The following is a 21,321-nucleotide window of genomic DNA, read 5'->3' as shown; positions in this document are numbered from 1 at the left end:
TTTCAAAAAATATCTGAGCAACTGCAATTTGCTAAGCTTACATTCCTGTTACATTCCTTTGTCTCAAAAGGACCATGGATTCTTTTTTCTATCAAATCTTGAGCATCTTCTTCTCCAGCAGCTTGGCTATCCTTCTCCTAAGAACCAGCTGGCTAATTTAATCCTTCTATTTTTAGAGAAATGGATGGAAATCTAATTTATTTTATTATTCAGAAACCAATCCAAGCAAATATGCCCCCCTTTTCAATTGCACTGGTTTTATTATCTCTTTACACTTTGTTAGTTAGTTAGACCACGGTGCTAATAATGCCAAGATCCTGTGTTCAATCCCAGTATGGGCCATTCACTTACAAGAGCTGCACTTGATGATCCGTGTGGGTTTCTTCCAATCCAGACTATTCTGTGATGTAATTATGTAATGCACACAATCTATGTTGCTCTGAACTAGTTTGGCTACATGTAAAATCCAGATTTCAGAAACAGACATACTCAGTAAGTGGAATGAGATCTGTTCATGGACGATACCACAATAAAAATGCTGCAAGGTGAAAATGAGAACTTTTACTGGAGCTGCTTCCAAGTGCATCATGAGATTGTGGCTAAGTAAGCAACAGTTCTGGTTAGTAATCCTGGTATTTTCACTTGTACTCTGGCAAGTAAAACAACCTTAAAAGGTATTAGCATCATTTGCACTTTTAAAGGAAAGGCAAAAAAACTGTACCACTAGCCTGAATCAGTATTTTTACCAAAGAGGTGTTAAAAAGAAAAAGGTACTTAAAAAATAATTAAAATTTATTGTCCTAAAGTCACTTTTATTATTTTTTTTCAAGGTTCTGCATGGTGAAAACATTCACAGTGGCATTATCTGTCAGTTTCAGCTGTAGCAGTGATGGACATGGTGGTTTATGGACATATAATTAACACAGTAACTATTTTGGTACATGTCTTTTCTGATCCTTAAGTCCTTCCCACTTCATTAACTTATTATTACATTTTCTAAACTACACAAGAAAAATCACAAATCTCCATTTTCAAGTTCAGATCAACACATAGCTTTATAACAGATCACAGTATTTAGTTATATTAATTAATAAATTATGGAGGAAAGCCACTAAAGGGTACTTCCAGCTTCCTTAAAGTGTAGAAATACTTTGTGAAAATGTAAGTGCATTATAAACAAATAAATTCCAAATGCTCAGTGATAATTTTTTTCCTAAAAAATGCAGGTTTTGATCTAAGCTGCTCAGAACATAAACCTTCTTGGACTTAAAAAACCTTGAAGGGGAAACGTGAAATGTGTAGATATTTTGCTATGTTTATGCAAGAGAGTCCTGCTTTTAACTATGGCCCTTTCCCTGTGGCCTAAATGTTTATGCAGTTTAACAACTGCATAACAACTTCAACAGGCTTGATCAATTTCTTTTCTTCAAAAAATCGTCTTTTAATTATATGTTGACACAAATACATAACAAATCAGATATGCTAGTCCTGGGATGGAATCTGCTTTCTAGTTTTTGCAGTATTCAGTTCTCCCCTTCACTCCAATTGGTGTTTTTGCTTTTTGCATCTACCATACAGGAGCACACACTGTGCTTTTAGTTTTGCCCTTTTCTGTGAAGAAGGAACACTGACATAGTATGCTGAAAAATCAATAGTGCATACAGATGTGGATTCCATTTACAAGCCACATGAAAGTGATAGATTTCAAATGGAGATGTTCATGTTTTATGCTATGGTGATGTGGCTTAATTTAAGAATTTCATGATTGCCACATTTTGGTTTTCAAAACCCAGGCCTTTAATTCAAGACTGAGACACATATACAGGTATGGATGATATATGTAAATAGGATACAGATATGCATATAAAGACATGGGTAGTCTGTACATACATACACACACAGGCAAAGCACACAGTGAACATAATGGTAGAAAAATGCTGTGTTTAGCAATCCACATTACTGTCAGCACAGATACTGAATTAAAAGAATAGAAACCCGACATTGCTTCTTAAAGAAAATCTATATTATTATTTTCTTAAACTATGTATAAAATACCCTCCCGAAAAGCACAAGAATTTCCATTTGAAACATGATGATGGAAAAATAGTGTCTTACAGCAGTGTTCACTCCAACTTAATAGCCACTACTTTTTCTGCTTTGCTTCTTAAGAACAAAACTAAAAATGGATTGAAACATATCCTTTATAGATGATTTCAAGCTGACAGGTTTGAATATATTATGTTAACTGCACATCATTTTTCATAAATCATCTTTTACCTTGGTCCAGTTGAGAAACACACAAGTCATAAATTAGCGTTAAACAAGTTTTGAATCAGCCTGGAACTAGTTTTCAAATTAAAGAGCCGTCAGTATATTACATAGTACTGTCATTTTATTACCCCAATCAATTCTGTGTGGCCTGAGGTAGAAAGAAAATGGATGCTGTCTTCATTTACAAAGGGTTTATCTCTCACACCAGGCTGTGAAAACATGACTGCAGTAATGAATTGGACGCCAAAGTTACTAACAAGGACTTCTAACAGTAACAAAGTAGAAATATTTGTCCCCCTTTAGACTTACAAAAGTGAGGGGGGAAAAAAAAGGCCTTTCTGAAACATGAAGACAGCTTCTTACAGTTGAAGCACTGTGGGACGAAATTAGCACATTTCTACTGAAGTGCTAAAGTGCTCATAGCCTCACGGAGTGTCATTTCCAGTGCTGAACAGAAAAAGCTCTCCTGGGTCAAACACACAGCGCCTCTCCAGCCCAGACCACGGAACATCCCTCCAGCAGCTGAGCAGCCACTCCTGCTGTTCCTCTTCTTACACCCCAGGGGCACACTTTGAAAGTATTCACAACACCTTAGCCAGAATTTCAGAAAATCTGCTGCAGACAAGGTACCTGTAGCTCTCTACAGTTCACAGGTGGCCACAGTAAATCCCCAAGGAGAAATGTACGGTTTATCTCAATCTACTCACACGCAAGATCAATCAATTCTTCAGACTTTACCATGTTAGTTAATGAAGCAGGAATGTGGGCTTTAAACTTTTAAGTCATGCTCCACAGTTGTAAAATCTCCCTTTATCTTTTATTATGCCTTTGTCATTCTCTTCATGCGGCCTTTATTCAACGTCTGACAATCTCCTCTCTTCTCCTGCCATCTCCAAAGATAGGAAATTACAAATGCAACCTCTAACATTCATGTGCAAACCTCCTAAGCTGCCTGTCACAGAGGCAACACTGTTGTTATGTCCTTGGCTATTTTTTTCCTTGTCTGCAGAAGTGGAGAATGACTTCTATGTTTATACACTGTTAACACAACAAGGTCTCTTTTTCAGCTCACTCTGAAACCACCTCAGTTCAAGTAATAAACCTTAACTATCTCTAAAGCCTCTGCCTTCTTTTAGAAACAAAACAAAAACCTTCATAATTCTCTGTTTTCCAAATACAGAAATATAGAAATAAATACAAATATAGAAATTAAATTACGTTCTTTAGCCCTACACGAGTTCTGCTTTTTTCTCCAAACACCTTGTACAATATGAAGGAATTAATAAGGGTACAAGTTTCCAATAAATATCCACCTGTTCCAATTTATTACCCCTTTATCTTCCAATAAACTACAGTTCTGACAAAGTATACTTGCATCTTTGAAATCTACCCAGCTTTCCAAGTGCACAAGGTGAATTCCCACCTTAACTGATGTTTTAAAAGAAGCATGCTACTTTTGTTAGTATTTTACTAGAACTGTTTGATTAAACTATGAAAGGAAACAGGGTCATCTGTTTTCTCTGGATGCCTTCTTCAAACAAACAAACAAACAAAAAAATTACATATATTTAAAGCTAGAAAGAGCACTCTCAAAATGTTTTCCGTATCTGTTCTTCTAACTTTATCACATGCAAATAGAAGCAGAAAACAGAAGAACATTTCACTATTTGAAGGTATTATCATTCACTGACCTCTGGAACCTGAATTAGTTCCCCCTTTCTAGCTCACATATTTTCTACATTTCCATTACTCAGTGTACTAATCCTACCTCTCTTGGGACTGAATTCTCCACTTTCTCAAAGTCTCCTGGATCATTGTATTTCCCCTTACTTTCTCACCATTCACTATTTCCCAACATTCATAAGTTATTCTTTTAGCTACCATTTCAATAGCTGTCTTTTCTGACCCCAGAATTATTTGAACTGTATTAAAAATCATATCTTAAAATGCTGTAATTAATAAAACCACATTAGAAAAAGGGAATTAAACTTGCAATTATAGCCACTTAAAATACTAAACTCATCCTGTATGCATAAAATAAGGAATACAACTTCTCTGTTACTGTCATGGATTAAAACTACTGATCACAGGTACATTACAGCTTAAACTATTGGCAAAAAATTCTGTATGAAGATGTATATCATCACCAGAAATTTTTAGAATCTCTTCACTAAAGGGAAAAATCCAATATCTATCTTTTTTGTGTGTATGCTTGCTTGTGTTAAATGTCCTACATCTTGCATAATTTAGTAATTATCTGGTGCACCAGAGCAACAGATCTTATATTAGTATCTTTTGCAAGATATTAATATACTGGCAAGACTGCTGTACTACACTATTATCAGTGCATGTAAGAGTAATTCAGTACTTTGTCCCTTCTTTTGCCCACACTGCTTTCTTCCTATGTATTGTTCTGCTATTATTTTTTTTTTTTTTTGCACAGTGCATTAGGTTATAGGCAGATACTATAGCCTAAAAAGTTATTTTTGTCCTCACTTTATACTTTACGGAGTTTATAGAAGTTATTTAATTTACTTCAAAAAGCTTTTTATGATAGTAGCCACATAATTTATTACAACTGGATCAGGATATTTCATTTTCCCCATGCCTGCTTGGTACAGCTCTGATCTCTCCAATCCTTTTTCCCACCATCCAAAAAAAAAACCCCAAATACAAACCCCAAGAGCTGCAAAATAAATTCTCAAGCTCAGCACAAGCATCTAGAGCCACAGTAAGGGTGGACTCTGATTTTGCTGCTGTTGTCTCTTACATAGGTGATATGCACTATAGGTCTACATAATAATAATAATAATCTAGTACTCTGGTACATGTTTACTGTGCAGCTGTATGTATGTTAGATAGTATTGCAATTATTGACTTCAACATAATTACAAAATTACACAGGCACCTTACACTCAACATTTAAAACAAGATTTTCTAAACAACAGATGCACAAAGTCATTTGGTATTGCTCCTGGAGGGCAGTGCCTCAGCTACAATAGCTCCATTAGCAAAGCTAAGTTTGGGGTTGCAGTTGTCTCCTTCCTTAAGCAAAGTTTTATTCCTTCAGAAATGATCGGGGGCAGATCATAGCATCCATTCACACAGCTTCTCTGGAAGAAAGCTGCATTTCTTTTGAAGCCATGTTTAAAATACTCCAAACTTTCTGTGCTATTGGATTACCGAGGCGATGGCATTTTGGGAATAAGGCACAACAGCAAACTTACTTTCATTTCTTAGGGTCAAGCTGCACATTTGCACTATTTATAGTCAAAATACTTTCCTTTAGTCCACTTCAGCAGCTTGGAAGAAAGCACACACAAAATTTGCTCACAGTATTTGGCTAATTCTTAACTTGAATGAGAAGATTGAACACTTGAGAAGATCTCTGCTCCAAAAAGCAGCTGCTTTATTCTAACAAAAATAGAATGTAGCTCAGAAAAAGCCTTCTTTCAAGCACACAATCTTCACATATTATGCATCAGCATGCACAGTGGGTCTGTCAGATGTTGGAACAAAGCTTTAAATTGTACCATCTAACTTAATTCCCAAGACAGGGTCAGCACATTCATAGGGCTGGGGGGGGGGGGGGGGTGGGGGGGGGTGTTTCATCTTTGAGGAGTCCTTTAAGTAATATTTATTTAGCTCCTTACATCTTCTTCAGCACTGATTCTTGCTTTTCAACTCCCTGAAGTCCAGATTTTCCAATATAATGTAAAACAGGGTTATACTAAAATGTGTGATCACCAAAAGAATCACAAAATTGTCAAAGGCTACTTTTTAAATCAAGACTTGTTTTCATTTCCCCACTTGCAGAATTTTCTTACAGTAACAAGATGAAATAGAAAAAGAAAGGCAATAGAATAGAATAGAAATTAATAGAAAATAAAGGAATTGCTCAGTACATCCTTTTTTGCAGTCTAGGTTTATTATGTAAGTTTTATAGCTCTCTAAATTACCTTTACATGCAACCACCTGTTTTTTTTCAGAAGTTTTCTATAGGCACTCTACCCTTCTCCAGGAGAAAGCTCTCAGTGTGTCCTCCAAATCTTCCTTTTCCATTTTGTTGCAATCCATTTCTCAATTCACCCCATTCTCCCCTGTAAGGGTTTCTGTGTTCTTTCCAAGTGGAATTTTCTCATTCTTATGAATGTGTGTGTGCTTACAGCTCTTCTTTTATGCCAAGGGTGCTTCTTGCATTCCCACTGTTTTTGCCATAATGTTTTTCTAGCTCCTGTTCTTCCTATTCTTCTCCCTTCTTAAAAACCACCATAATTTATTTTCAACTGATAAAGCAGAAAAGTAAAACATTCATTCAAAGCTATAGAAACATTTTTTTAAAGAATGAAATAACAGTAGCTTTCTATAAAAAAACTTTGTATAAAAATGTGTCTTACAGATGCTGAGATCTCTCTAATATCTGAATGTGCCAAATTAGAAAGAAGTGTATTTTACATCCTTTGAGAAGCTGCAAACAAATGTCAGGAAAACTATTTTGTGGGTGCCCTTGATTTATTCATTCATGCTAGTCACTTAGAATAATTAAAGAAAATTTCCACTTAACTTTATACTAGCAAACAGAGATACACACTTTTATTAATTAAAGCAACCAGCTAAAACACTAGGATATTTTATGCTGGCACACTGAGCTGCAATGACAACGGGATGTTTACTGAAAAAGGGTATGAACAGCCCAGTTGACACAGTTTAAGATGTGACATTAATCAGCTATCTTTTGCTGAGCTCATAGGAACTGAAAGGTTACAACTACTTCTGCAGCTTTAAAACATCCTCATAAAGGCCTGGAAATTCCTCGTTCTTCCCTAATTAAGAACACTGCAAATGATACATGGAATGATGAGGCTAAATTCACACAAAATGTCAACTTTACTGCCTCATTCCCAGAAGCATATTTATATATTCCCTATGGTGTTTTCCTTCTTGAGATTACTTCTACTAGACAAAATTCCATTTTTTTTTCTCATCTGTACTAGAAAACATACAGCAAGTCCCTTACTCTTAAATATGGTTCCTTAGTACTGTAGATCAGTTGCTTTCAGTTAAAAAGCAGACAGTACTTATACAAATGGACAAATTATAAAATTTGATACTCCAGCAATATATATCTGTGTACTAATTTTTAGGTTTTTGGTCTTGAGACTACTAATACATGATTTCCACATATTATCTTGTCAAAATAGGAATAAAACAACTACAGTAGATGAAATTGAAACGAAAAACATACCTTCAATACAGTAAATGTAAGAGTCACTGCATACCAGGAAACTGTGGCGTGACAGGAGCAGCTCTTCAGAACAAAGCAGCTGGTGTTGAGGACCAGCCAGATACAGAACACGTATTTCAAAGATACACCTAGTTTGGTCATGAAGACAGCATGCCCATTAGCAGTCAGAATACATCCTAGGCTTTAGTGCCCCTTGACAGAAATTCACTTTACACTCCTAAAACCACTCCATAATACAAACCTAAGCAGAGTCACTGGTGGAAACTGGATTATTCTTTTCAAAAATTCATTTCTGACCTTAACCAAAATGCTAAGGTAAATGTACACTGAAAAACCTCAGATAAAATCCATCAAAACCAGCATACCAGAATACCTAGTTAAACTAGTAATAGGATTTTCCAACAATAGGTATTTGAAATACCAGATTTATTCAGAGTTCAGCAGTGTTATCCTAGATCATCAACAGTTCCCCTTCCTCCTCCTGAGATTCACTGGATGCGCTCTGGGGTTTCAGAACTGTCCCTAACTTTTTCCATTTTAATTTTTGCCAAATTAAAAGAAAAAAAAAAGCAAAAAACCAAAACACTCACAACAACAAAAACAACAGCATAAGAGAGACAGACATACTTTATGCCTTATTTTCAGACAATGGTTTAACTACTGTTCTGAATTAACTGGTGAACACATTCCATATCATAGGTAAGATTTCAGTTTGCATCCCTCTTCCTCTTCTTAAGAGGGTTCAAAATAATGTTCCCAAGGGAATGCCTAACCCATTTCACTATTCTTTAGCTGAAGCAGGTTGTTTTGCATGGAGGGTTGAGTCAGTGGGTAAAAGGATTCATTGTCTATTAGCCCGTGTATCTATTGTCTTCTAACTATTTTACTATGTTTATATAAAGAAGCTTTTCAGTACCTGTCTAATGCTACATCCGAAAAGCACATAAAAAACATAAAAAACCAAAAAACAGGTCAATAGCTTATTCAGTGAGAGAATTATTAATAGACTGATAGACCACAGCTCCTAAATCTCAAACTTTTTGTATTTTCTCATAATTACCTTTAAATTTTAAGATTGCTGAAATTATCATTAGACATTTTCAAGACCTTCAAGAAGTTTCTTACCACCTTAAACCTAAACTTAAACAAATAGTGGAGATATTACACAGTAGGAGAACATGGTAGGGCGAATGCATATTCATGTGATACAAAATATGCTTGTAAATATTAGTACCTCATATGTATCCTTATTTATTGCATGGAACTGGTTACAGATTTCACTGCTGACACACTTCTATTTCCAAGTAAGTATGTGATGTGATTAACTCACTCAAAGTACACTTGTGGGCACCTTCCATAAATATTGAGTTATTTTTCTATTTTATTTCCTTTTTGACACTTTTCTTTGGCTATTTATATCACATCTGAAAGGATACCATCTACCCTTCAGTCTTCATGAGATTAGCAGCAGAAAAAAATCTTGATATCTACAGATTCCAAGGTTTTCCACATATACAATCTTTTGGTAGTGTTTGTCACAGCTGAAGTACACTTAAGACTTTTCAAACACGCACAAAGATGTTCCAAACCACTGAACCAAATAATAATTTTCAACGGTTACCAAAGCCCCATTTACGAAAAAATCTAAGATAAACTTAATTGCTACTAGAATTTAACAAAGCACAATACATTTTAAAGGTTTTGTGAAAATCTTTTCAAAAGCCTTCTTAAAATTCTATGTAATAGTCATGCATTTTCTTGGTAGAACTGATTGTAATACTCTGCTTGCAGTTATATTCCCATACAAGCTATCTGCTGAGGCAATTTTAAGAGGATGGAACTTTTCTGCTACAGAATGCTAAAATCCAAGTGATGAGACACTCCTTTGCACAGAAAGTGGCTGACACAGCACAAATTGGCAATGCCCAGCTGTCTTCTGCAAAATGTGATTAAATGTGGCTGGCACTAAGAGAATTTCTGTTTGAGAATGGCAACTGAACCTCACTTCCACTATCTAACATGATGACGAAAAGTAAATCTTGCCTGTACTAAAATTCATTACTTGCCCAGCACTTCAAAAAATGGCACTTTTTTTAGTTTCTCCACCCCCACCTTGCTCTCTCCTGATTCAATATGATTAGATTTTGCCCAGGCAGCATTAGCAATTTATACTGATGAGTGACACATTAATCTGAGTGACATATATGGCTACATTTCTTTGAAAGACTTGAAAATAAAATCAACCTTGAGAGTAAACAAGAGCACTTCATTGGGTAACTATGATAATGTGTTCAAATTTATACAGAAAGTAACAATTCAAGAACTAATTATTCTTCTGTCACATAGAATATGATTACAGGTGATGTGCTAAAATAATTTGCAGGGTAATAAAGCTGGACTAATGAGGAATTTAAATATATAATTCTTCTTTAATTACATACCTTCTGGTTCTATGTAAAATATGAGACAAGAAATATATTTCTAGGTTAAGAAACTTATCTCAGAAATCTGGTAGCAACAGAACAGCACTTGGCAACATTAGGGTGCAACAGGATGCCACCAGCCTCCACACATACATTTGCACATCAGGAGTCCCTGTTTATGTCACTGCAAAGCACACACCTTGCAATTTTCTGTTGCCTGCTTAATTCTTAATGAATATTCAAATCAAACAAGATTATGCACAATGGAAATGTGGGGACTTTGTTAATGCTGCCCTCTTGGAAGCCTATTTCATCTAACCCAAGAATTTAAACAAGACTCAAAAGGTTTAAAAGTTCAAGTCAGTTAAAAGCTTTTCATCCATACTTTTTTCCAGACATTTCCAAAATCAACACATTCCACTAACTCAGTAAATAACGATCTAAATTTCCAAACTGATTATTAACTGAGAGTAGTGATGGTCAATTACAATTTATTGCTAAATTTGTTTATGGCTCTACAGTCAGCATGATGTCCCTAATTAACAATACCCAAAGAGCTCCTTATTTTAGGAACTCTAGAAGTAGGAAGAAAACCTAACTGATAAAGCAGATCTGAAAGTAACATCAGTGCTTTAAGCTCTGATGCTTTGGAAGCTACCATGTGACACATGCGTGCCTTCCTTTTGTGACTTCATTTGAAAATGAATGTAAAATGGAGAAAATCTGCATTAAAACCAGTATTTTCATGTCTTTCATATTTCAGTATAGCGTCTTTGATATGCAGAATCACTGTCACAATGCTTCCCAATATTGTACATATCTAGAAATCAATTTTCAAAAGCAAGAAAGAGAAAGCCTCCAGTTCTGTATGGTGCAAGCAACCTCGTTTCCTCTGTCCTTCCTATACACTACTCCTCTTCCAACCTTCTCACTTTCTTTGAGAATATGCATAGGTGCATACCAAAGACGCTATATAAAACCTTCCTGTGGTGGTGTGCTGCTCAGAGCTCAAAAACTGTTAGGTTTTTTTTTTTTATTCTCTCATGCTGAGTTAGCATAAAACCAGATTCAGTGGCTTTATTTCAATTGTGACACTAGCTGATTTCTGGATTTTTCCCAATTGCAGCTAGCTCCCAGCAGAGATTTCTTGCCACTCAGTACTACAGTAGCAGGCAACACAGGCTGTAATTTCATTTTGTTGTGGCTTAGGAAGAGTAAGTCACGATTCAGTAGCAGAGCTATTACCCAGATAAACCATAAGTGTAAGCAGATTTTGTTAGAAGCATAACCTAAAGAAGGTACAGAGTAGCAGCAGCATTTCGAACAGCTGCCCATGAAGGGATTTTGCTTCCTTAGCCACTACCTTAGAGTAAGTAATATTTATTGTACATAAACTAGAGGTTTAGTAATTTAAATATTAGATTGTGTATGTTCAGATTACATGCATTAAAAATGTACAACCTCTATGCTGTTTATGATTTGTTACCAGTATTATATTAATCAGCTACCTCTTAAATGTTTCACTGGCAATTTGACACGGGTGTGTAATTCAACAAAAGCGATAGTTAATGACCAAGCTTGTTTCTAATTTTAGCCATCCAACTTTCTACTTCAGTAACATATTTTTCATCACGACAAAGCAAAATGATCAAGACAACTTATGAAAAGCAGGACTACCTCAGTAATAATATGATTTGTGTGATACAAAGCCTCATAAAAATTAATTTGCTTCACTTTTGTATTGTGTTTGTGTGGCAAGGTTTCGGCAGCAGGATGGGGGGGCTGCAGAAGTGGCTTGTGTGAGAAGCTGCCAGAAGCTTCTCCTGCATCTGATGGAGCCAATGCCACTTGGGTCCAAGAGGGACCCACTGCTGCTCAAGGCTGGGCCCATCAGCACCACTGGTGGTGCCTCGAGGATAACGTACTTAAGAAGCAGGAAAAACATGCACAAGAGCATCTGGAGAAAGAAGTGAGAGGAACAGCCCTGCAGACACCAAGGTCAGTGCAGAAGGAGGGCAGGAGGTGCTCCAGGTGCCAGAGCTGGATTCCCCTGCAGCCCCTGGTGCAGACCATGGTCAGGCAACTGTGTCCCTGCAGCCCATGGAGGATCACAGGGATGCAGAGATCCACCCACAGCCCGTGGAGGAGCCACTGGAGCCAGTGGATGCCCAAAGGAGGCTGAGATCCTGTAAGAAGCCTGTGCTGGAGCAGGGTCCTGGCAGGACTTGTGTCCCCATGGAGAGAGGAGCCCACTCTGGAGCAGGTGTGCTGGCAGGACTTCTGAACCCACTGGAGCAGCGTGTTCCTGATGGACTGCACCCGTGGAGAGGGACACCAGCTGGATGGAGCAGTTTGTGAAGAACTACTGCTCTCACACTAAGACAAAGAACTCTGAATCGTTGGATTGTTTATGAAAAAGAGCAAATGAAGGTAAGCAGCAAGGGATTTCCTGCCTCCTCTGCATAAAAAAGTAGGGGGAAGAAAATAAACTTGTAAAACAAAAAAAATTTTAAACAAGTGCCATTAAAATGGGTCTTTTTTTTTAAAAAAAAAGCCTCATTTAAAACTGTAGTATGTATTTAAATCTCAATTTTCTAGCAACATACCACTGGGCATAGAGACTCTTAGCAGGTTTATTTTAACTGCTGGCTTTTGTCAAAGTTTAATGCAAAAAAACCAAAAAAAATTATGTATTTCACTTTGCACTCCTAATTGGTAATTTATTTTTACAGTAGTTTTTTGATCTACCCCAGTGCTATCTTTCAGAATCAGAAATTTGGTTTTGCGTTTGAAACAACAACAACACATTTTAAAAAATAGCTCTATATTCCAGTTTCTTTAAACATCCAGCTGATATTAGTTGCACTATCATCTTTCAAAGAGAGACTTTTTCAGACAATGTTTTTTTTTTCATGTGAAAGACAATGCTATATTGTATTATTCATTTTCTGGTACTATTTTTTTTAATACAGTTATGCTGCACCCAAAAAAGTACAAGCACTAGAAACCCAGGATGAGGATCTGCGAGTAACCACCAGGAAATATTTGAACTGGTAAAATTGATTTTGATGTGGAGAAGAATCAAAAGTACTTACTAAAAGTAAGCATCTGTTCCACAAATATTTTCCAGTACTTAACCATTTTTCTGTTTTGTTTTGGTTTTTTTCATTAAAAACGAAGCCTCCCACCTAGCCTATGAGAATCTTCTGCCAACTAAGTGTATCTGAGTTTTTGGATTAATTTGGGGATTTACTACCAACTAACTTATCCACTATTCATAAATCAAGTCCCAGCTTAAGTTAATTTCAAGGCTGATAATTTTTGGAACATTTTATGGTATACATTATTCATTACACAGATGTATTATACCTGTTTGCCAGAAAATAACAGAGGCTGTGCCAAATCATTTTTTTAAAATATGATACCTGGGAAGCAAACATTAAAACATGTTTGGCAATACTTCAGCCAAGTGATATTGCCATACACTAAAATTTCACCCTTTTTTGACCACCTTGGCAGTAAAATCCATTTCTGTGCCAAGGTTTAGCATTACTGAAGTTCTTAAAACAGGGCATAAGTGGTATAAGGACTTATGTTAAATTTTCACATGGCCTTACAGATTTGGTTTATTTTATCATGTTCAATTTTAAGGAAATCACTCCAGTGACAATGTTCTACTGCTCCTCACAAACCTATGAAGACAACAGTGATTTCAAAATAGCCAAATATTATCCAGTTGCTATATTAAAATACATCTTTCTTTCTATGTCACACAAGAAACCAATGTGCTAGTTAAACTGTCCTCAAGTCACTTTAACATATATAAATAAACACAAAAATGTTTAACTCTATCATTCTTTATGACTGTACCATAATATAGATCATAATATTCACACCTGTGGAAGACAAATGCAGTTAGTGAATTCCACTGTGTAATTTTTCTGTAAACTACCTTAAAATACTTCTAAGTTCTGGCTGAAAAATGTTGCATAGAAACTGAACATTTTTTCCCATTATATTATGTTCTGCTTGAAGCAGCAAGCAGATTTATTAGCAGTATTCTTTTATCATTTTTCAGCTGCAATGCTGGGTGCCGTGATGGCAGTACATTTGCTTCTATGTTCTGTCCTCAAAAGAAGGCACAACAATCTCTGTGATTTAAGGTGACTAAATGAGGGCCATACTTTGTCAGAATATGTAACTTAAGCAAGTTTGAATTAATTTAAAAGACCTGTATGGTTTTACTTTTTTTTGCATATTTTAAAAAATGAATTTTAGATATAACTATGTAAAATTGCATTGCATTAAATGATAAAATAAGCACACGTAAAACATTTTTAAGGCATGATTAAGCACTATATTACTGCTGCATGTCAACCTCATCTATTACATTCAAATAAGGTTTTCTTGTGTATATATATATATATATATATATATACACACACAATATCTCACACTTCAGCTCAGAGAATTTTTCCAGGTTGGGCCAAGAGATCTAAGTTGGGTAAGAGCAAATGAGGAGAAAAAAATTACTAAACACTTGAAAATGTTAATTTTGCCTAGCACTCACAGCAGCTCTGGGGTGAGACAAAGATAAAAATTGAATTTGTTGGTAACAACTCAACTACTTAAAAACATAAGGTCAAACTTCCTTTTTTCCCTGTTTCTGAAATCATTGCTTCAATTCTCATGACTTGCAAACCCTAAAGACAGACTTTCTCCTATTTCTCAACCCAAATTAATCCCTTTTAGTGACCCCCAACAGCTATATCAGAGAAGGTAAGTGTCATATGGAAGAAAATTTTAAAAATCATAGCATGAAGTGATTAAAGGCTGCAAAGCCACACACAGCCAAAAAACCCCTTAAAGCACTGCATGCAGCCCCAACTTTGGTATTTCCAAGATTTTAAAAGGTTAACATTAGGATTTTGGGTTCGTTGCTTAATTTTCAACACACTAGTGTGAAACTATCTGTGTGAGGAAATGCTTCCTGCATTTGGAGAAAAGTCGTAGTGAAAAAGATAAAATTCCATAAACCGTAATGAGATTGTCACCTACACAGCACAGGAGTAGATCAGACACTTCTGTATTCCTCACAAACCTTCTTAATCACCAACCTTATTTTTGATTAGAATAAAATTCCATGGACTAAAGGAATTTAACTGTGCACTATTTTCTTTAAAGATTTGAAAGACATTTTACGTATTAAAAATTATTTTAAACTTAAAATATTATTTCAAACAATATATTCAATAATGTAATATTACATTATTCAAATACATTTGCATATTCTCTGTGTGAAAACAAAATATACCCAAAGAAATGCTTCTACCTGGCTAATAAGCAAAATCACCCATTATTTCTTTTGAACACAAAATGTGTACAAAAATATATTACTTTCCAGGGTTGGTATGTTGTGTATTTGCAGTTCCAGAAAATATTTCCTGAGGGGTTTAGATGAGAACTCTGTGCTGACATATGTACTGACAATTTATTTCCACTGAAAAAATGCAGCACAGTAAAGAAATGAAATAAAAGGAAACTAAACAGAAGTCGAGAGATGAGGCAGCTGATCCTGCAGTACTCAAATAATGACCTGACACATACACTCTGCAGTGTTTTGCAAAACACATTACATGCAAAGATGAGCAGATAGCAACTTAACTAGTGTGGTTAGTGTAACCACCATGACAACACATTTAAACTCCTTACTACCTTGGTCCTTGCAAAAGTTTAAAAATGGAGGAGATATTTCAAACTATTTTTTCACTGGAAGGCAACAGAAGGAAGCCTACATCTAATAATAAAGAGACTTCATAGTAAGCTCTTATTGTACGTAAATGAAAAAATGGTCAGGCCACATTTATTCCTACTAAATATTACCATGTCATGATATTGAATTATTTTGGTTTACCTTCTATTTCTCTTTCTTAAATTCAACTAGAACAAGTTAAAACAATTGTCTATATTAAGCCTGAATACCACTAATAAAAAATACCAGGAAAATATTTATAGTGCAGTTTGGCAATCCTGAAAGAGCACTGTAATCCTTTTGCAGGGTGAATGGACAGATATTGAAATGGAGACCTTATAAGTTTATTTCAGCTTTCATGTGATGCAACAAAATCGACAATGATTTTGATATGAGAGAGAACTTGTCAGACCTTAGTAGTGAGCATCACCCATTCCAAAGAAGTGACAGCAAGTATTACCAGAGAGAAGCTGTTGTCCTCATGCCCTACAGCAAAGTCACTGTCTGCCTATTATTTGACAGGCAGGGTAATATCGGGAATATGCTACACTGGTGGAAAAACTGACACAATTGCTGGAGAGTCCTGCGACTAGGATGGGCAAAACGGAAGTAGCATGTCCAATGTTTGTGCTAGATAACAATTTAAATCATATGTTTATTACTGCTAAATTACATGCCTTGTACTGCTGACACCAGCAAGTGCTTGGCAAAATCTGAAAATAAAATAGCATTATTCGCTGTCAGCAGAATGCAACTTTTCCAGAACATGTAAAATTGAATTTCATAACTAGAAGTAAAAACTAACAGCCATTATATGTTCAACACTATGACCTCTCTCATCATTGAAATAATGTCATTTACCTACCAATTATTTTCAAGGCCCTATGGGTGCTAATGAAGATATATTGTTGGGGAAATTTAAAATGTGTATGGTAAGTGATTTAAACTGGACCAAAACAGATGGGCAAAGTCAAAAGAATGGGAACTAAACAACAGTCTCCTTGGCGAAAGCAGAAAATTCAATCCCATTTTGCTGCTATAATCCATACTAGTAACTTCCCTGTGACACGTCAAAAATTGGATGCAGGGAGTGACTGAGAGACTGAAATCATCAGTAGCTCAGGCTTGCAATTCATCCACAGGTCAGGCAGAGTGCAGCAAATGACCCAACTTTCTCTACACGTTTGCTTCTGAGCCCCAAGCACACATTTGAGAGACCACTCCCTCTGAGGAGAGGCAGAAAAAGCCTTATCATACCAGCTCCTCCTGGCTGTGAAAAATCATGTAAAACAAAGAATTAGAAAATTATGATGTAAAAGACAAAGTCCTAATCCTTTAAAAATAGGTTCATATTATGGCTGAAAGGAGTTTAACTTGATACTGTATTTTTTTAATTTATTACGCTGTGTAGTATGAAACAGAAAAAAGCTACCAAAAAAGGCTTTGGGGAACATATAGGGTAATACAGCATTATCAGAGAAATTTCTCTGCACGGCTCTCTGGAAAAGCTTTGTGAAAGTGACTAAACAAAACCACAAGGAGTCCCCATAAGACAATGTTTTTCAGTAGCTTTCATATTTATTACATAGTCACTAAAATGCAATTCTAATTGCCTGTACTTGAAAGTCCAAGAGACCTTATTTAAATTTGCTCATTAAAAATCTTTATGAATGAAAATCAGACACATTTTTAAAATTCGTAATAAACACTAAGATACCACAAAATGTATAATCATTCTACTGAAAAATTGTGTTTACTCTTTCAGACATTCCATTTTCCAACACATCTTAAAACTAATACACACCCTGCAAGAAGTGAAGTCCATCATAATTAATTTACCTCATAAAGTAGCTAAAAAATTGTATCTCATACACAGTGTACCGTTCTCCAGGAAAATACAAGTAGAAATTACAAACCCTTGGATTTTTCTGTTTACTTGGAAGTCAAGAATACAAGAGACATGAGATTTTAACTCATGTTATCAGGACCCCATTTTAGTTAAAGCGGGTGACAGAAATTCAATAACAGTTTTAATTCACTCTTGGAATGTCTCTTGCATGTAAGTGGTATTCAAGAAAGATTGCTTGATGTCCAAACTGTAGTGGACAGCTAATTTCTTGTGTCTGTCTCCGTACCTCCTTATAAAAGAACAATTTGATACCCTGTCTCCTTCCCCCAGGGGGAAACTGAATAACATATTTTTGCAATTGGAAAAGGACTCCAGCAAACCAAAAAATGATACTACTCCCTGAAGGTTCTGTACGTGCCAGTCTTAAAAGTAAGCACATGACAGAGGGTAAGGATCCAAGTATGCTGACAAGTAACCTATGAGAACATCTCATCACAGCTGTATCCCTGTCTATCCACACACTGAGGCACTTATTAGGTAAAAGATTCCACAAAATACAAAGAAAGTGGCAGTAACCTTTAAAATCTTGAGGACTTTTAGAACGCTCTTTTATTTTTACATTAAGGACTCATTTATAAATCCTCTTATGGGATCAATTGGAAAGTGTCTCTTCAAAGATTATGGTGATGATAGAAAAGGATGCCAGTGCTAAAGCTTCTGTGCAGACAAACAAATAATCAGAATCTTTATTTTTTGAAAAGTCAGTACTATTAAAGAATACTATTATTTTCAGTATTATTAAGCAGCTAATCCATGTCAAAAATGAGTTCTAGTTTTACAATGCTATACTTGAACCAGGCAATTCAAATCACCTTCCTTTGTTTAGAGAACACATGCATCTTCTCTGTCCTTAGAGGCTTATATTCTGTAGAATTCCTAAAATACTTTTTCTTGTCAATATTAACAACATTGATACATTATCTGTACACACACCTTCCTCACAGAGATCACAATGTCAAAAACAAGCATTTAACTAGGATAGTAAAATTTTCTTTACTGATTAGGAATAATTCATTTTGCGTACACTCTGCTTATTTTAATACCTATTTAAAAGAGAATCAGAAATCCTTATCTTATTACCTTCTACCAGAGCAAACATATGCACAGCATTTAATAAAAAACTTTAGACACTAAGTAAAACTCCTATGAACCAGAATAGTTCAACTATTTTTAGGGTGCATTAACTTACTTTGGAGGATGTAGAGTCACATTCCTGACAAATCCATCCATAGCCAGTCTGTTTAGGAGACTTTTTCAGGGGTGGGTCTAGACAGCCAAAATGGTAGCAAAGCCTGCATTCATCACACCTGCAAGAGAAAAACAAAAAATGTATTTATATTAAATGGTAATTCTGTACTATTTTAGATTGAGCGTCCCTGTAATTCTCAGCAGAAGATTTCCTGATCCATTATCATAATAAAGAAAATCTATTTTCTATAAGGGGTTATTTTTAACAGCCACTTCAAGTAGGTTCTGCTTAATTTGGAATATCCCAATGCAGACACTCATACATCACCTTTGTCATCATCGTATATAAATGATAACATTGTGAAGACTTGCAAATTAATGAAAAAACTGCTTAATTTTTTAGATACTTCAGTGTCATTCACTGCCCTTTTATTTCCAGAAATTTTAATTTTTTTTAGACAGTGACAATATTTTTTTTTCATAGTTTTAAGACAGTTTTGCACATGTAATTTTCCAAGAAAAGCTGTGTGAAAAATTCACCCACATATTAAATAACTCAAGTATAATTTACAGCTATGAATTACATTTTTACACCAGGACTATGTGGTTGATAAACAAAGGTACAAAATATTTTCTCATTCACACTGAAGTTTCTGGAAAGGGCGTTAATTTAAAAGGATTTCACTGTGATCTTTTACTCCTAAAAGTGCTCTGTGTACACACAATAAATGTATGTTCTTTAATAAATCTTTCCTTAGTGTTTAGTACTATGCACAGTCCACACAAAAAGCTCTAAACATAGAGCATAGCTATTGTTAATCTACTTTTAATGTACCACAAATAGAAAACTTGCTACAGTAGAACAAGTGTTTCATGAAGGGAATTTTAAATCAGAACAATAATAGGCTCAAAATGAGAGATTTCTTCGAAGCAGAATAAATACTGAAGTTCTCTTTATTTGCATATCTCTCTATATTCCTTTGTATGAAAAGGAAAGCTTTTTTCAAATTTACTTTGCAAGAGTCTCATCATTAAACAGTCTTAAAGTCTGATTTAAGGCCAATATTGAAAAATAGGAAAGAGTAAATGTTTAAAAATTTTAAAGAAATCCCCCGCATTCTCCTTCTCTGCTTTCCTGGCCATTCTTTTTTTTCTCTACGGTTTGTGCAAACACAAAAATGTCCAAAAATTGCAGTAATAGCATAGCATAGGCTTCATCAGATCAAAGACAGTGGGATATAATTTATCAACAGAACAGAGTGCATTGCAGAAAGAGGATTCAACTAACAGAACATAATGCTGCATTAATAGAACAAAATATTCATGTGACTTCTCCAAGGATTAGTCTCAATAAAAAGAATTAACTGTTTTCAATTATGATTGGTTAACTTAAGTAAATACTTTAGTCCTCGCTGCCAAGGCTGTGCTTTCTAGGAGTCACAGGTAGCACACGAGCACTGGTAAGGGTATGGCATTTACTGTTTCCTACTAAATAGAAATTAAAACCAATCATCTGACTAGCCACAGGATTCGACACTGGACTGACATGGATTCGATTTTGAAAATGAGATATACCATATTGCAGTATATATCCTTAGGATTGCTTAGCAGTGACGCCATCTAACTCCACAACAAAGCAAACAGTTAACCATCCTCAGTTTTTAAAGAGAGAAGAGTCTAATATTACTGAAAACCAGGAATACATGCAGTTTTATTTCCTGTGAAAGGTGTATTAAAATAATAAAAAGTTGAGAATGGGAGATGGAATAGGTCACACTCCTAAATCCCAACAGTGTATGTGACCTTCAGCTGAAGATTAGGCCTCCTTTGAGCCTCAGTGTTCTCGTCTGTAAAAGAGTGTATTTTTACTAACCTATTTCTATATCTGGAATCTTATGCATGTAAGGGCTTGCACTTGAGCAGTGCTAATCAGAACTCCCTTCAAGTAAATGTAAGGATCCTCTTAAGTAACTGAAAATAAAGAAACATACTATTTCTGACTGATTTAAGAGTTCTTTCAGAGTTTAGTCCATAATCTACATCTGATTTAAACAGTATTGACTTAGTTTTTGGTTTTTTTTAATGAAGTAATTTATTTGTATGTCTATGTTCGAAAAAGCAAATGCTTCCCTTTTAAAATTACACTTTGGCATCTCTTACATTTTTACCATTTTGTGGCTAGAACAGTGGTATTGCACTTTCAGCCATGTTTCCTCAGAATACACTGAGGGAGTTTGCAAAGCTGGGTCAAAATAACCAAGACGTTGTGAAATTAAATATGGATCTCAAGGCACCATTCTAAAGCACAATATTTTTAATATTTATTGCCATTAATTTTTATCACTTCAGAGTGTTTAGTTTGGTAGAAGAAAAACTGCATTTTCCTAAAATGAGTTTAAAATATCTATATGGGAGTTCTCAGATATTAATAGCTTCTACCCTCATCTGCACAGCTAAGGAAATGCAAATGAGTATATTGCCATATATCAAAACACAAAAAGCTGCATGGTGATAAAAGTGTAACTATACTAAA

At 35.3% G+C, this 21,321-nt stretch overlaps 1 protein-coding gene across 1 annotated transcript in view; it reads right to left on the bottom strand.

Annotated features, from left to right (window-relative positions):
* The window catches only part of PHF14 (PHD finger protein 14), a 157,848-nt gene that overhangs the window by 34,383 nt on the left and 102,144 nt on the right, over positions 1-21,321 (bottom strand). Inside the window, exon 17 of the mRNA XM_062495253.1 lies at positions 18,790-18,907. Within this exon, the coding sequence (XP_062351237.1) occupies positions 18,790-18,907 (118 nt within the window). The remainder of the gene's footprint in view (positions 1-18,789; positions 18,908-21,321) is intronic.

Source organism: Cinclus cinclus, chromosome 1, assembly GCF_963662255.1.
Source record: "Cinclus cinclus chromosome 1, bCinCin1.1, whole genome shotgun sequence".
Taxonomy (NCBI): domain Eukaryota; kingdom Metazoa; phylum Chordata; class Aves; order Passeriformes; family Cinclidae; genus Cinclus; species Cinclus cinclus.
This window is presented reverse-complemented; position numbering and strand designations above follow the sequence as displayed.